The 18705-nt window shown below is 35.0% G+C and overlaps 1 protein-coding gene across 3 annotated transcripts in view; it reads right to left on the reverse strand.

Moving 5' to 3' along the window:
- LOC136036244 (cytochrome b5 reductase 4-like) overlaps positions 1-18705 on the reverse strand; it is a 31263-nt gene that overhangs the window by 12254 nt on the left and 304 nt on the right. Inside the window, exons 2-4 of one of the 3 annotated variants that reach the window (XM_065718360.1) lie at positions 8114-8284; positions 6776-6876; positions 4488-4623 (exon numbers count right to left, since the gene is read on the reverse strand). In XM_065718360.1, the coding sequence (XP_065574432.1) occupies positions 4488-4623; positions 6776-6876; positions 8114-8284 (408 nt within the window). Of the gene's footprint in view, positions 1-4487; positions 4624-5628; positions 5817-6058; positions 6250-6775; positions 6877-8113; positions 8285-18705 lie in introns of those variants that run through there. The other 2 variants (XM_065718369.1, XM_065718375.1) reach the window with 2 other exon arrangements.

The raw sequence follows: 18705 nt of genomic DNA on the forward strand, positions 1-18705 counted from the left end.
TCTTTTTCTCTTTTATTTTTCAGTTTTTTCCTTTTTTTTAGTTTTTTTCTTTTTTAGTTTTTAGTTTTTTTTAGTTTTTTACCTTTTTTTATTTTTTTTTAGTTTTTTTAGTTTTTTAGTTTTTTAGCTTTTTTAGTTTTTTTATTAGTTTTTATTTTTTTTGTAGTTTTTGCCTTTTTTTATTTTTTTCAGTTTTTTTTTAGTTATTAGATTTTTACCTTTTTTTAGTTTTTTTTAGTTTTTTAGCTTTTTTAGTTTTTTTTTCTTTTTAGTTTTTTTGTAGTTTTTACCTTTTTTAGTTTTTTTCTTCTTTTGTATTAGTGTGAAATAATTCAGACGTCATATGCGGACAAACATGACGTCACCTGATCCACAGATCCACACACAGACAACTTATTTTTATATATATAGATATATATGTGTATATATATATATATATATATATATATATATATATATATATATATATATATATATATGTCCTGTCAAATGATACAAGTCTAAATGTTAAATGTAACTGATAAAAGTACAAACTGAACAGTTATGGTGGCATTACTGACAGTTGACATGTACACTAAAAATGCGCCAAAACGTTCCAGTCTGGCTCAAAGCCTTACCACGGAGTAGGCAGACAAAGTTAACCGTGTTGTCGTGATCGGTCTTCAAAACTGTGGAATTGAAAGTGCTCGTATTTTTAAGTTACTAAAACTGGTAAATATTACGCGTGTTTTTGTGTATCTTACAGTTAAGTTGTTTTTGTATCCGGGAGGAGTAAGTGACCGCAAAAGATACGGCGTGATTTGTACGCGAGAACATTGACATAACGCTTCTGGATCAAGAAGTAATCGAAATCCTGTCCAAAAACAAAACATCAAGGCTCAGAAAATGGGTATTGCGCCGAGAACCATGAGTAGTATTATCAAACAAACGTTAAAGGACTTGGTGCTTTCAAACAACAAACAGGACATTAAAAAAAGTAGGAGAAAAAATCAAGACATCTGTCATCGTTGTACGGTAAAGAGTGTTAGAAAGAAATTGTCTTGATAGATGAAAAAATTTTTACTGTGGAGGAAACTTTCAATAAATAAAAAGACAGAGTTTATGTACGTTCATCCATGGAAGCCTACTTCGGTCATCCAAGGAAGCCAACTAACTGGTGCCAAGGATCGAACGAGGTCGTTATCCTGCCTTAGTGATGGTTTGGTTGGGGTGGTGTCCTATGACATCGTCATACATTTTTGTGAAAAGAAAGTTAAAACGGTGGCGAGAAATTATCAGCGGGACATTTTAACGAGTGTAGAGAAGCCTCTAAAGAAAACCATATTTCCAAATAGATCATGGATATTCCAACAGGACTCTGCACCTGTACATAAGGCAAAAACTGCTCAAGAGTGGCCTAAAAATCATGTACCTGAATTTATTAGCAGTGACCATTGGCCGTCTGCCAGCCCAGACCTTAATCCACTTGACTACAGATTGTGGTCAGTTTTACAGGGCTTGGTCTGTACAAGACGTCACCATAATCTGGATTCATTGAAGCAGGAACTGATAGAAGCCGTGGACAATTTTCCTCGAGAGGTCGTCTGTACAGCAATCGATGAATGGCTTAACATACTTCGTCGGTGTATTCAGGCAAACGGTGGCGATTTTGAATATTTTTTTTTCGTAATTTGTAGTTCATAACATCAATAACAAAATGTCCAAAAAATTTTGAAATCATACCGGTAGTATATTTTTTTTTTTTTTTAGTTAAATACCTTGTTTCAATATTTATGGCAAGACTGTCAGTCTTCTTTTCTTTTTTATGTGTGCTTTTTCACCAGCTTATCTATTTCACTTAATATTTTTTATTAGTTATTTTACGTTTCCCTTCTATATCTTATTTCTCTTCTTATCTTAATTCCAAATTGTAAAAGCACAACAAAAAATATTCTTTTTGTTTGCTGTGTTTATATTGTCTGGCAATTTTTCTAGATTTAACAAAAGCTTTTGATTGCATTGATTTTGACATCCTTCTTGAACAATTAGAAGGATATGGGATAAACTCGGCAGTTCTTGAATGGATTCGGCCATATTTAACAAATAGACGTTGTAAAATACTTGCTAATGGTGTCTTATCAGATTCATTCGATGTAACTTGTGGGATGCCCCAGGGATCAGTTCTTGGACCATTACTTTTTTTAATTTATGTGAATGAACTTTCGGCTGATATCCCCTTTGCATATATAATAGATTTTGCGGACGACACAGTACTATTTCTAACACATAAAAACCGTGAGCAACTAATTACACACGCTGAAGTTTGCCTCCAGGCAGCAACTTAATTCTTTGAAGAGCTGTTGCCTTACCTTAGTAAAAAAAGATGAAGTATATAATTTTTAAACATGGACATGACCCAGTTTGCGACAGCACGATAAATACGGCAGACCACGAAGAAATTGAACGAGTTGACCACATTAAATATTTAGGTATAATAATTGATGAAAAGCTGGATTCGGCAATCCACATTAAATTTTTTTGTATGAAGCTGTCAATAGCGGCTGGTATTCTCCATAGACTGAAATTTATTTTTCCCCATAAATATTACTGATCCTATATTTCAGTCTATTCCACTCATATCTTTTATATGGAACAAGCATTTAGGCTTCAAATTATAAGACAGAATGGAAGCAAGTTCAAATTCTTCAGAATAAAGCTATACGTGCAATTTGCAAGCTTGAGCTCGTCAGAGTGTGAAGACGTTTTTAATAAAACTTAAGATATTATATGTGGCTTGACTTCGAGAAAAAAAGATTGCCGAAACTTTATATAAAGTAAGCACAAATACCGCACCTGAGTCGTTTATGTCGGCTTTTCGAAGGAATGATGAAATTCACCAACATGATACTCGATATGCATTGCAACTAGTTGCAGAAACGAGACGTCTCACGTCATCTGGTTTTTCAATCAAATTTACCAGACCGAAAATATGGAATTATTTGCCAAATACTTTGAGAAATGCTAATAGCCTACCAGAGTTCAAAAGTAATATTCAAAGCTTCTTATTGGAATATATTGAATTAGATCATAATTTCTTGTACCGATAGTTATCTATATTTTGTTTTATTCATTTACGTTTGTTTTCTTTTCCCTTCTTCTTCTTTTCTTACCTTATATTTCTTTTCTTGATGATTAAATGAATAGTGTCACCCGTTACGGACAGTGCTCTCTTAGGGTGTAGTTAGTTTACAGTGTGGGATTTGTTTGTTTTTTTTTTTGTTAATAAATGAATTGAATTGAATTGTGTCTATTCACGCCAAAATACTCTCGTTCCTACATACTAATTATTCTCTCTTCTCTTCTTTTCTCTGTGTCTTTACTTCTCAATCGTTTTGTTTTTTATTCTTACTTTTACTTCAACACATACAAGCCATACTTCTGGACAAATAAATTTTGATTGCAATTTTTTTCAAATTTTTTAGTATAGTAATATATTAGTCATTGACTTGCACATATATTAGAAAATAATATTGTTTTAGAAAGAGCATTCTCTAATTTGAGTTCAATTGTTACTGATAAATCTACTTCCTAACAAGGGAAGGATACTTCAAAATTATATGTGTTTTTCATGTCTTCTGTTCTTTCTTTTTTAAATAATCCTTACAAGTTGAACTATATTTTGTTTAGTTTGTTACCAAATCATTTTTGATTTGATTTTTTTCATGATTGTTGTTTTCTATTTAGTAGAAAACTAAAAGAATCCAGCATCAGCTCACAAACTTTTAGAACATTTACAAATATACCCAAAAATAAAAGTACAGTAGAGGTCTCAAGGGATATTGCGTGCAGTTTACAATCAAAATACCCAGAGCTGCTGCTATGATATTTCACATGCATTTGCACTGGTTAGTAAACTGCAAAAACAAATTATCTAAAGCTCAACTGGCCTATTATAACAAAACCAAAGAAGTGAATCATCAAAGACCAGGCCCACAGCTAATAGGAAGAAAAAGAAGAACAAGCAAAAGAATATTATCACAAAAAGCCGTCCTCTTTCTTCTAATTGTGATAGGAGTTATTAACTGGTTGATTATACACTTGTTTCTTTGGCTTTTTGCAAAATTCTATACATTGATTTTTCGTACCAAGGATTGTGCTAGGATTAATTGTAAATGTTGGCTTATTTTTTTTTTTTTTTTTTTCTATTTAATCACTTTAGTTTTAATTATTATCGATTTTTCCTTTTTTTTTCTTTTTTTTTAAACTCTTTCCCTTTTCAACACTGAGGACGCCTTATTCTGCTGCAAATGAGATATTTGACTTTTTTTTTTCTTTTTTTTCTTCATACCAGCCGTGGACCTATTGTTTTCTTAATTTACTTTTTGGAGACTGGGACACGAAAAAATTGGTCACCAAGCCAATTAATGGCTCTCGCTGGCCCTCAATATACAAAAATAGCAAAATACTAAAAAAAAAAAAAAATTAAAGAAACTATAATTCATACAAACCTGGTTTAGAAATTTGTTCCATGACACCATTTTTCAAATTAATTACTGAAGGTAATACTGGTTTAATGAAGGATGGCAGTAGCTTTCCAACAACACATTTCGAAAGCATGGACTCAATGTTAACCCATCTATGTACCTAAGAAGGAAGATAAATTAGCAAATACGAAAAGGTTATCAAAATATGGACAATATCCTACAAATATTAAAACTAAGCTCATAGAGCAATATATATTTTGTTAGTTGGGAAATATATTGGATAGTACGTCGGGAGAGTGGCAAATATATTGGAAAGTTGGACTTATACTGAAAAATGGATTTAAATGTGTTTTATGTTCATACATATGTTGGTACCCCATCTAGATGTTTGTCAGCATAGGAATATTACTATTTATAGTGTTTTTATTATTTGTTTACGTATTTTGCCTATGTGGGTGCCTTTCATATTGGGCCAATACACAGTTCGTTATTTGGTTTGGTATTGAATTAAAATGGAATTGTTGTGTTGAGGTTCTTTCAGGTTATTCACTGTTAATCACGCTCGGATTTGCAATTATAATGGAAAATCGTCCATTATATTTGCTAGTGGTATATATATTGGAAAGTTGTCCAATATATTTGATAGTTGGGAATTATATTGGATAGTACGTCGGGAGAGTGGCAAATATATTGGAAAGTTGGACTTATACTGAAAAATGGATTTAGATGTGTTTCTACAAGTCATTCTACAAGTCATTGCCTCTGTACTGGGTGCACCAGAAGAAAGAAAACCACTGGAAACGAAATCCTCAACACTGTATAAACATAAGTTCAGCACGGTGTGCTGAAATTAAAAAGGTAACTGTTTCAATAGATCTATCTTTTATTCCGTATCTGTTGTGTAACTGGCATACCAAGTGTCAAGCTATATTCAAATTCTATAGCTTACCAATCCTCAAAGAAACACATATCTTAGGGACAAAACAGTATAGAAAAGCTTATGTCTTGATGAAAGAGTTACATCATTGAAAAGATCCATGGCATCTTTTCCAGCTCCTCTAAGCAACTCTTCTCTTCCATCTGGATGATTTACCATTCCTCAAGGAAACACATATCTTAGGGAAAAAACAGTATAGAAAAGCTTACGTCTTTATGAAAGAATTACCTCATTGAAAAGATCTGTGGTATCTTTTCCGGCTCCTCTAAGCAATTCTTCTCTTCCATCTGGATGATTTACCATTCCTCAAGGAAACACATATCTTAGGGAAAAAACAGTACAGAAAAGCTTACGTCTTTATGAAAGAGTTACCTCATTGAAAAGATCTGTGGTATCTTTTCCAGCTCCTCTAAGCAACTCTTCTCTTCCATCTGGATAATTTATCAATCCTCAAGGAAACACATTTCTTGAAGACAAACAGTATAGAAAAGCTTATGTGTTGATGAAAGAGTTATCTCATTGAAAAGATCCGTGGCATCGTTTCCGGCTCCTCTAAGCAACTCTTCCCCTCCCCCTGGATGATTTACCAATACTCTAGGAAACACATATCTTAGGGACAAAACAGTATGGAAAGCTTACGTCTTTATGAAAGAGTTACCTCATTGAAAAGATCCGTGGCATCTTTTCCGGCTCCTCTAAGCAACTCTTCTCTTCCATCTGGATGATTTACCATTCCTCAAGGAAACACACATCTTAGGGAAAAAAAAGTATAGAAAAGCTTACGTCTTTATGAAAGAGTTACCTCATTGAAAAGATCTGTGGTATCTTTTCCGGCTCCTCTAAGCAACTCTTCTCCTCCACCTGGATAATTTATCAATCCTCAAGGAAACACATTTCTTGAAGACAAACAGTATAGAAAAGCTTATGTTTTGATGAAAGAGTTATCTCATTGAAAAGATCCGTGGCATCGTTTCCGGCTCCTCTAAGCAACTCTTCCCCTCCACCTGGATGATTTACCAATACTCTAGGAAACACATATATTAGGGACAAAACAGTATGGAAAGCTTACGTCTTTATGAAAGAGTTACCTCATTGAAAAGATCCATGGCATCTTTTCCAGCTAATCTAAGCAACTCATCTGCTCTGCCTGGATGATTTACCAGTCCTCTAGGAAGCACATATCTTAGGGACAAAACAGTATAGAAAAGCTTACGTCTTTATGAAAGAGTTACCTCATCGAAAAGATCCGTGGCATCTTTTCCAGCTCCTCTAAGCAACTCTTCTCTCCACCTGGATGATTTACCAATCCTCAAGGAAACACATATCTTAGGGACAAAACAGTATAGAAAAGCTTACGTCTTTATGAAAGAGTTACCTCATTGAAAAGATCCGTGGCATCTTTTCCAGCTCCTCTAAGCAATTCATCTGCTCCACCTGGATGGTATTCGACATAGGAAGTGACATTATAGACAACACCTGCAAACAATAAAGACCGTTATTTAGATCTACTATGTATTGCAAAAATGCTGCATCTTTTTTTGCACAAAACTTAATATATTTGTAGCACATTAGTGATTTGTCAATACCTTTTGACAAATCAACTTGTAGTGGCGGTACTATTTTAGCATTTTTATAGACAAAATGCCTGAATTTAGTATCTGTAGTTATGTGATTTTTTGGTGAATTTTTAATGCTAGTGAAGCTATAGTGATCTTTCAGTAGGTGCTATTGTGATGTAAATATGGGAATTTAATTCCTATATTATATGTTTTCGTTTTTAGATTACGTACATGGCTTTTCTGAAAATCTGTTTGGTAGCAAGAATAGGCTTCTTCTTCTATTAGGCGTTAAATAAGTTACAAGCATTCTCATAGGCTATGAACATAACAAAAACAAAATTTTAATTTTTTTAAGAATTATTTTTGGGATTTATCAACAAAAGATTTGTGAACAGAAAACCTGTCATGTCTATTGACATGAAACTTGGCTCTTTTACTATATATATGTATACAAGATCAAGCGTGTGTGTAGCAATAGAATTGTCAAACAAACGTGTTCAGTGTTAAACGGAAGAATGTATTAAATTTAAAATCTATTTTATGTTTATAATCTAGTGCTTCCCAAATAACTGTGCAACTAGTCTTCAGCATCTTTTGACTATGATTACACCAATCTCTATTAGCAACAATAAGCTAGATTCAAGAAATAAGTCTTTGAAGTAATTCCTTAAATTAATATTTTGGCATACAGAAATATGAATATGGAATATAATCAATAGGTCTACATTAGGGACTTTTGTATTCATAATAATAACAGCCTAATAAATACTTGCCAGAGACTTTACATTTCTCAAGGACATTCAATCGATTTCGATGCTATTTAATACAATTTACTCCCATAGCCCTTGTTCTCTTTCTTAGGATAATTTCCATCTAAACTGGGGTAAGACACAGCCCAGCTTAAATTTTGATTCACCAAAACAACTACCACCTTAACTGCAGAATTATTGTTCTTTGGCCTTAATCACTCTAACATACTTATTTGGTAAATTGCTGAGTAAAAATGGATGTCATTTAGAATAAAATCTTGAAAAGCCCAGGTATAACAAAAATGACAAGGAATGTGAAAATCTTTGATGGGATTGAAGCAAGTATCCAGGGGGGCACACCCATTAACAGCTATTTAAAGGCTATAATACATATGACTAACCTACCTTTTATGGCCATCCAAATATCATCTATTTGACTGTGCTTCTGCAACTCCTCTATAGTTACTTCAATCTTCCTCCCTTTCAAGCCAGTTAAATCAACTCCTGATTGGGTTAGCCTTACCCAGTCCATTAGAGATCTGCCAGGTTTTAAAGCAGTTTTATTTCGTGGATTTCCTGTAACAAAGAATTAATTTAATAATTACATTACTTGATTTTAATAGTTAAATTGCTTGAGTTACATTACGATTTTCTCAGGTTTATTCCCGGTTCTCAAAGATGCTTATCAACAACAAAGAAATTAATCTGGAAAAAGCAAATGGGTCAATGGCCAGTAAAAAAACTGTGGAAACAAAGAGAACAAAAATCAAACGAATATTTCGCCCATAATTAACTAGTCTTTTTTAGTTGGCCTCAGGCAAAGGGTAGACAAAGGGGTAGTACCTTTGAATGCCCTATTCAAAACTTTTTCTAAATATAATGGTTATAATTATAATAGCAAATGCAAGGACCTGGCAGGATTCTCAGCCAGGTCCTTGCAGTATGCCATTATAAAATAATGAGAATTTGGACTAAACATTATTTAAAAGTGATTCATATACTATACTATAAAGTAGTATACTATACTACATACTATAAAATGGGAATTTTATTATTTTAGTGTTCTTTTGTAGTATTGTAGTGGGCCCTAATAGAGAGGGGGCACAATTGTCATAGTAGTGACCATTATATTTCAAAACAACGTTAATTTTGGAATCAATTGATACTATTCTTTATTTATTCTGGTTTTTCATTCAGAAGGGCTGTAGAATTGAGTGTTAATGCTTGCAAAACAATCAAGGGAAATCTTTTATTCAAGTTTATTACAAGCCTGAAATTATGAAAACGTACTTGAAACAAGCCTTTCAGCAAGGAAGGTCTTTCTTTCAAGCCTGCAACTTTTAAAATACACTTAGATCAAACCAGTGACAAGATAAATCTTTGGTTCAATTCAGTTTCAATGGGTATGGTATGTTATGACTAGAGCTCGTTTTATTACTCTCTAATCTATCCAGGATGCACATTTTCTTGCATTATGCTTGCTGTGAAAGGTAAAACGTGACAGCGTCATATATGCTTTGTCCAAGCTTGCTGCCTTACAACAAGCTTAAATTAAGGCTTGAGGCAACCTAAGCTTGACAATTACTTGATTATTTTGAGCCTTCGTAAGGAAACACAATTTTCATAAGGAAACACAATATAAACAGAAAAGCAGTACCATTTGATCCCAAAATCAATACTCTTTCCAAATATAATATTTAAAATCCTAGAAACACCCCCCCCCCTCCCTAGACACTACCAATAGTGTAAATTCAGATATTTTGGGAAAGGGGCAGAATATTTATTGCAATTTGTGTGTAATATATTTAAGTAACTCTGTAATAAGGCTTAACAACTTTCACAAAAACTTACAAGAGATTATGAATTGCAGATGCTTCCAAATCAAATCCCAAGAAACTTGGAGGTATGCTTCTCTGCAAAAAAGCCCAGAACATACTCAGTAACTGAGTTTCCTGTTGATGGAGCCTCTATTACCAGCACCAAAGAAATAGCTGAGACACTGAACAATCAGTTCCAAAAAGTCTTCACTAACCAGATAGAGATCCACTTCCCAAACAACCTAAGTATACAGCTGATAAATCAATGTCACCAATTACTGTCAGTAAAGATGACGTTGAGGTTAGACTGAAAAATCTAAACCAGAACATATTATTAGGGCCTGATAGAATACACCCTCAGACATTAACAAAATTTCATGCAGATTTGGCCTTGCCTCTTACAGTACTTTTCCAGGAAATTCCTAGATACAAAGACAGTGCCTCAGGACTGGTGAAATCCTAATATCACCCCTATCCATAAAGTTGGCTGATTTGACCCTTCAAATTACCACCCTATTAGCATTACATCTGTTGCTTGGAGAATTCTGGAAGTAATAGTAAATACTACCATTCTCAGACACCTCACCTCCAACAATTTTATTATGCAGAGTAAGCACAAATTTAGATTAGGCAATGTTAATTGCAATCAGGCTAAGCCAGAAGGTTGTTGAGTGGGTGATCGTATTCTTGAAAGATAGAAGGCAGAGAGTAAGAGTGCATGGAGAGACCAGTTAGGTATTTTCCTCAGATAGTACTGAAGTGCAAAATGGAATCCCATGGATCCTTGGTCCAACATTATTTAACACCTATATCAATGATGCCCCACAATCTGTCATAAATAAAATTAACATCTATGCCAATGATTCGAGAATCATCAGCCCTGCAAAAAAAAGAGAAGAAAATACAAAGAGCAGGCCTTATTACAAGCTGACCTAGACAAACTCTCTGATTGGGTTAAACTCTGGAGGTTAGAATTCAACATTAAGTAGTGCAGGAAAATTAATTCTGGTAGAAAGAATGTGAGGGGTCAGTATCATGTGTGTGGAATAGATGGTGTTGGGCAAATGATCAGTTCCTCCCATGCTGAACAAGACCTGGGTATACTGTGGATGATGAATTGAAGTTTGACCAACATGCTCAGTTAGCTGTGTCCAAAGTGCTCCAGACCCAAGGACTTAGCTATGCAAATGACTTGTTTTACCAAAACTGGAATTTGGTATGTCTATGGCAACCCTATTAAATAAAGGCAACAAGAAAAAACTAGAGTGTCCAAAGGCAAGCAACTAAATAAATAGAAGGTTGTAAAAGCCTGGACTGTCCATCCCTCCAGGAGAAGTTATAGATTCCTACTCTCTCCTATTGATGGAAGCACGGGGATGTCATCACGATATACAAAATGTTGCACACTTAGTCCTTGCAACAAAATATGCTTGAACACCACCAGTTATCTAGAACTAGAGGACGCACCAAGAAGCTGTTCTGCAAACAAGCCAACACCAGACTACAGAACAACTTCTTCTCAATTAGAGTTGTGGGACTCTGAAACTCCCTAAGCAAAGGAACAGTCACAGCCCCTAGTGTGAGGGTGTTCAAGGGTGCTGTGGACAAAGATTGATTGTCCAAGCCATGGCTTCAAGAATGGGATGCAGCTGACACATTGGCTCAACATATTGACTAACCAGCACCAAGAGGATAATTCCTTATTTGCTGGATAATGAATGAATGAATTTAATACACATCAATGGAAAAACATGGAGCACAAAAAGAAAATCAAAACAAAAAAGCACAAGGCACTAATTCATCTAATTCAAACAAAACAAAAACAGATGCTAACTGCTGTAAGACATTGGTTCATGAGTGGGTCTTGACCAACAAATTATATTGGTCAATTTGTGACAGAATTGCTTCTTCAGAGTTGGTAACACTGTGCTAGCATGTGACAAGCAAACCTATTGCTTGTCCATGGTGGTAAATGCAGTAAAAATTTTGCATACTTGTAGTACAGTGAACCCAATTTCTGTTTATCTGTAGCTACAAAAATACACCAAAATGGGCTAAGGTACAAATAGTGAGGCAAAACCATAGCATTGTACACATGGGCCAACTGATGATAATCAAACTTTCACTTTTTTGCCATCATACAGCTATACGTAAAAGAAGACTGCCTCTGATAATAACTGTTGCATCTCTAGCATTGGCTGTCTGATAGGAAGGCCTAGATATACAATATCATCTGCAAGCTCAACAATAGAATCACCATGTGTGAGACTCTGACCAGCATCAGGTTTGAAGTAAAAAAAAGTACTGCAGACCTTTCAGCATTAAACTGGAGTCCAATATGGGCATACTCTTATTGTAACTTCATGTAATTAGCTTCTAGCTCATGCAGAGGCCAGCTCAGGCTCAGCACATCATCCACATGAAAAGAATCAGGGACAACTCCCAGCTTGAATACCATTTGGTAAAGAAGGACTAAGAGTTCCATAAACAGTTCATTGCACAACAAAAATTACTCTGCGGAAATTCCATAAAATCCTGTAGACTTTTTTAATGCTCAACCCATGTAGAAAATGGTATACCAGGTGGTATTTGACTTGGCATATCTTTTACTAGACTGGACCACAACTTATTTGGTCAAGTCCAAACTTCTTCTGAACAAGACAAACTTGCATTTAGAATAAATATACAGTTTTTGCAGCCACCCATCATGCAGTTTATTGGCTTCAATCCAGACTGAAAGCCAAAATTTAGCAGAAAAGCAAGCATTTTGGAAATTATAATTAGTTGACCAACTGTGCTCTTCAGTTCCAACTTTTACTCACCTAATAGGCGCTGATGATTTTTCTGCAAGATCTAGGGTGTGAGAGTAAAGTTCATTACAATAAATGTTCAATCCAACTCAAGAATCATGCTCATTCTTTCTTGTAATCTACATCAACAAATCAAACAGTATACATTGCATGTATTCTAGAAAAGATCTGGAGATGCCCCATTGCAATCATTAGCATAAAATACAGATTGCTCTTTTGGAAGCCAGTTAGAAGAAGGACTGCACTCACCAATCTGAGCACTAAAAGACAAAGGAAAACGGCCTGATGCAAAATTTGAATCACTAACAACTTCCAAAATAGTTAAAGACGGCATACAACTAACGTGGTCTAAATTATATGTACTAAAACTCTCATTCTTCAGTGCAACTGCATAATCATCATTGAACAGAACAAAAATAATAATTGGGTGATCATACTCACCAGAAGAATTATGCAGGTCAGTTAGATTACAACTGAAGTCACCTGTTGGAATACAGCATAAACCCTGCTCTTTAGTTTTTAGCAACCATCTAGATAAACAAGTGTCACTAATGGCCAAAAGTTTCTCAGATTGGTTGTCATGATAGTTTTTGGGCAGATAAATCTTTACTATAACAAAATTTGGAATTCTAATTGCTAAAAAGTCACTTGCTGAATTAAAATAAATGAAGAAAAACATGACTTGTAACACTCAAAGTTACCAATTTCTATTGCCCTTGGAACCATGGATTCTACATCAGTATGATTCATGTTAGGTGGCACCTGCTTCAGGATGGCAATAAACAGTTTCTCTTTGAGCACAGCAACAACCTCAGCCTTACTAGCTTTCATTTTCTCAACAATTTTTTCAGCATATGATTTGAATTTGATGTACAGTTTCCAGTTCTGTTTCAACTTTCTTAGCTCCCTTGTTTCTGCTGAGTTGGGACAAATACTGTCTGAAAACTGATTATGAGCATCAGGGTTATAAAGAGATTTTGGCATTTTGAGAACAACAGCATAAGGTGGCTGTGGATTAGCAAAGTCTGGGGCTCTACCTGTTTAGGGATAGCATAGACCCTGCATTTTAGCTGTAGATACAAAGTTCTTGAGTTCCAGGCATAAATCATATACCTTTCAGATTAGTGTAGTACTTGCCACACCAAGGATTGCACGGATTTCATCTGGATCATATATTATGAACTTTGGTAGGGTCACTGAATTCTTATCACAATAGTCAAGAAATTTCAAAGTGTCAGCAACTTTCTGCCTCTCAGTTTGCCAATTAGCATACCTTGCCAAAGACCAAATATTTTTTCTGCTTTGTTTACTATATCTTCAGCAAAAAAATTGCAGCCAGTTTTGAAGATATTGGTGTTAGCATTTCCTTTTGATTTCATCCTTATGGCAAAATTCAGCACATCATTCTGTACTAGTCCATCTGGCAGCATTCTGTGATGAACCTCAATAAACAAGAGAAGTGTCAGCCCCCATTCCACCTGATCCCTGCAGTTTAAGGGAGACTATCTGGGCAGGTACAACAGCACTTGTGACAGGGGACTCCCCCTCTCCTGCTTAACAATTAGGGTTACATTAAAATGACTAGGCACATTTAAATTGAAACTGGCACAGATCTATTTTAACAAAATATAAATAAATGTCCAGAAACTAGGTCAGTAGATTACAACATTTTTAATCTATATAAAAATGTTTTGAAAGAAATATCATACAATTAACACTGGTCACTGAATTAATTTAAGATGCTACTGAGTTTTGAGGTAATAAAATCTAGAAAAGGTTTTATCACTTTAAAGACTAAATCAAGACTGATTTATGACAATGCAATTTAAGGTAAGAATTTGGGTTATTAAGAAATTAGGCTAGACATTACATCCAGAAATTTTTGAACTTCTAATTTGAGGCAGTAGTTGGTAGAATTCTAGATGAGCTACTTTTCGCCATCTTGGAAATGGGTTAGGGAAATAAAACTTTCAGCAATGAATCCAGGGCCAAAAACATATCCTGGGAACATGTTACCTGGCTACTATGTTAATCCTCTTCTGATTTCTATGTCCATATAAATTCTCCTACTTGAAAGGTAGGAAAATGTATACCTATAATAAAGTTATACCTATTTTTACCATACCTTTTGGAATTTTGACAAAACAATATTATAACTTATTTTTCAGTTTTCGGTGGTAATGTTTATATTAATAAAGTAATTAAAATTGAAAATTTTAAATTTGTAAGATCTATAAATAGATTTGATCTATAATTTATTCATCTATTTATAGATCTTTTAATTAGGAAAAGTTTTCCTAGCCTGTTCTTATAGAATTTATTACTGTTTATAGGATTTATTATAAACAATTTATAGAATATATAAAATAATTTATAATTATTTGGAGTCAGAAGGCATAAAATGTAAAGTTGCAACTTACTGCAATGATTTATTAGTTGCATTAGTTAGTTGATTATTAGATAATCATACAAGGTTTTGGTAGAGCACAAGAGATAGGGGAAAGCCCTACGGATATGTAGAGTACGTCCATAGGAGGCATGGACCAAGGGGGACCTTGTCCCTGGGGGTCCATAATAGAAAATGGGGCACCCTCTCCTGGGGCCATAAATACAGATGGAGGAGGAAGAAGGCCCATCAAATGTACACTCAACAGGGCCCACATGGGTGTCCACATGTCCCTAGAGTCACAAACCTTCTCCCAGTAATGGGTTAAATTGCATGGTGATACAGAACACTATTGTGGGGGGATCCTCTATAGAAGGACAACTGCAGTAGGGCATAAAATCCAGATCCATGGACGACAGCCTCTGCAAAGGGCTGCCTCAACCCTTTTGGGGTGCCTGCAAGACTGGGAAACTTGCAGTCAACTTTTCCCACTTGAGGAGAGGCTGGCCTTGAGGAAATTATAGCCTAGTAAACAACACAGCATTTGCACAGGATTCAGATTATTGAATATTTCTTCTGGGCTTTGTTTGTTTTGATGGGCGTTTTTAGGCTGAAAAACCTCTTCCTAGCTAATTTATCTACTATGGATTGCCTCCCTGTACTTAATATTTGTAGGTATAAATATATACTGAGTTGGAGGTAATAGGCTTGGGACTGTCTGTGCAGGATTTAGACTCTTGTTGATAGAAGAGCATCACCAAGTGCTGAAAATCATGTTGTGAATAAGATGGACCCAGGATTGCACAAAATCTCAAACTTACTGGAGGTCCCAGAGACTTCTTGCTGTCCAGTTCTAAGCTGGCTTAAGCACTTTGGTGTAGACTTGAGAAGATATGTCAGTCCCTTTCCTATGCTGGTATCCAGAATCATTGCTTTTCCTGAGATCAAAATAATTTCAATGATTTAAAGAATATGAAAATTGGAATGTTACAATGTTAAAAAATGACTGTCATATCAACATTTTGACTGATGAATTCAGACGGTTTGAACTGGATTTATTAGGAGTTTCAGAGACTCATATCCCAGGAGTAGGAAGCATGAAATTAGGTGACATAGAATTTGTTTTCTCAGGCAAGAAGGATGGGGTACATATACAGGGAGTAGGGCTCATGATGAACAAGGAAGCTGCTAAGTCTTGTTTAGGCTGGGGAGGTATTAATAATAGAATACTAATTGCTCATTTTATGACTAAAAAGTTCAGGGAATCATTTATAACAGTATATGCCCCTTTTGAATCAACTGATGGGGATACTAGTGACTCAGATAAATTTTACTAACAGTTACAGGAGCCAATAGACAGGGTACCAGGTAGAAATATGATATTTTTACAAGAAGATTTTAATGCCCAGGTTGTTAAAAATAGAGATAGAAGGTATCCTAGCCTTGTTAAATTTGGTGCAGGAAAAGGAAACAGTAGTTTAGGGATAGATGCAGCTAGATGGCATAATATTAAAATACAATACTGGTATGTTAATAAATTGAGAGGGAGTAGTCAATCCAGACTAGTCCCAGTTAAAGATAGGAATGGGGCCAAAATTAGTGATAAGGAAAGAGTTAAAGTGAGATGGGTGGAACATCTTGAGAATGTGCTAAACCAAGATACAGTTGCAGGAATAGATATAGATGAAAATGAAAAAGTTTATGATACCTTGGATGTGAAGGAAGAATTAGCAACAGTACTAAAAGGATTAAAAAGAAATAAGGCTCCATGTGCTGACAGTATGACAAATGAGTTTCTTAAACATGGTGGCTTGGAGGTTAGAAAAAAGCTACTGAAGATTATGAATATGATTTTTGAAAAAGAGAAAGTACCTTATGATTGTAGGAAAACCTTAATTAAACCCCTGTATGAGAAAGGTGACAAGATTGAGTGTTGTAATTATCAAGGCATTAGTCTGGTCTCTGGAGGCAGTAAATTACTTAGTAATATGATACTTTTTAGACTAAGAGATGCTGTAGACAAAGTTTTAAGAGAAGATCAGCACAGTTTTAGAAAAAGTAGAGGAAGTGTTGACCAATTCCCTTAGGTTAATAATTGAGGTGCCTTTGTTGTCAAACACCTTTGGTCCTCAGTTTTATAGATTATGAGCATGTGTTCAATTCTGCTGATAGAAGAGCTTTAGCAAAGGTTTTATCCTTATTAGGTATTACAGACAAATACATTAAAGTGATTTGTGCTATGTATAAGAATAATACTGCTGCAGTTGAGGTAGGAAATGAGGTTAGCAACTAGTTTTGTACTAAATCAGGATTTAAGCAGGGTTGTGTTCTCCCCCTCTTTATATAAATCATTTTGATGGATCTCATCTCAAGGAGCACAGGAAAGGCAATGGGAGACCATGTGGGAGCAGTGAAGATGTTAAAAGTAGAATAGCTGAGGCTCAGGGTCTTTTTTCACAGTTAAAAAAATAGTTTGGAAGAATAGGAAGATAAGCCTGCAGATCAAGATTAGAATACTGGAAGCTACAGTGATGACAGTGGTCAACTGTCTGGGAGTACACAGAAAACAGGTCATCCTTGTCTTGGATGGGAGGATGTCACAAATAAAGATTTAAAGGAAATGGGAAGTTCCTGGGAGGGTGTAAAGAGGGAAATAATGAATAGATTAGGTTGGGGGAGGAGCATGTATAGCTGTGTTGGCCTCAGGCAGTTTGGTACTGTGGTAAGTTATTAGTAGTAGTAGTAGTTATATTAACAGATTATTCATATATCTAAGAAACTAACTTATCTCTATACTTGAAATTGTATCTTAAATCCAAATTTTACCTTCATTTGCATTGGAAATAAACTTTGCCCCCATCCTTATATTTTCTAGTTCAGGGTATTTACTTCCACATTGGAGGAGGTATAGATAAAATTTATTTCTAATGCATATGAATGTTAAACTCAGATTCAAGATGCAATTCTGAACAGAGGTTTTGCTTAAGAGGGAAGCAATTGCCCCCTCAATTGTCTGAAGAAAAAATATAAGCTGGTAAAATTCTAGTTTAGTGACTTCTTGCTATCTTGGAAAGGGGTTAGATTAGGAAAATGAAACTTTCAGAGATGTGTCTACAGGCTAAAGTATGTCCTAGGAAAGTATTTTGAAGTACCTACCTCTACTCCTTCTCCCTTTAGAGAATCCTGACCTTTAAAACTATGTGTGTTATAAACATGAAGCCTTTGAAAATAGATCTTCTGCTTGAATGAAGTACAACAAAATTGTTTTCAGCTTCACAACTTTGTTCAATCCAAATTAATAAGGTTTTAAAGATGTACAAATACATTTCCAAAATTTTGAAAAAAAAAACATTGATATGGCTCAGAATTCTACTCAAATAACAGGAATTGTATTTTCAGAACTAAAGGCAGAGAAAAAGCAACTGGTAACTGAAAATTAAGGTAAAATGTTGTTTTGTCAAAATTTCTATAGGTATGGACCTGTCCTGTTGGCAGATTTCAGGGCCCTCTAGAGGAGAAGGAGTGGAGGTAGGTACTTCAAAATACCTTCCTGGGATATACTTTAGCCTGTAGATCCATCCCGAAAAGTTTCATTTTCCTAACCTTAAGGTAATCAAAGGTCAGGATCCTCTAAAGGGAGAGGGAGTAGATGCAGGTACTTCAAAATACCTTCCTGGGACATACTTTAGCCTGTAGACCCATCTCTGAAAGTCTCATTTTTCTAATCTAACCCCTTTCCAAGATGGCAAGAAGTCACTAAACTAGAATTTTACCATATAAGCCTATACTGCTTGACTATCAGGATATAGACTCCTATTGCCCCCTCCGCCCCATAAAATGCTGGAGCTATAGCCCTGACTATGAGGATAAGAAATGTAGGCTATTTTCAGATATTTGAAACCTCATAAATTGGGATTGGGTAATTTGTGAAACCAAAAATACTTTTCTTGAAGGCTACTTCAAAGTTTCACTTTATAAAAAAAT

The sequence above is a fragment of the Artemia franciscana genome, chromosome 2 (genome assembly GCF_032884065.1).
Source record: "Artemia franciscana chromosome 2, ASM3288406v1, whole genome shotgun sequence".
In the NCBI taxonomy this organism is placed as follows: Eukaryota; Metazoa; Arthropoda; class Branchiopoda; order Anostraca; family Artemiidae; genus Artemia; species Artemia franciscana.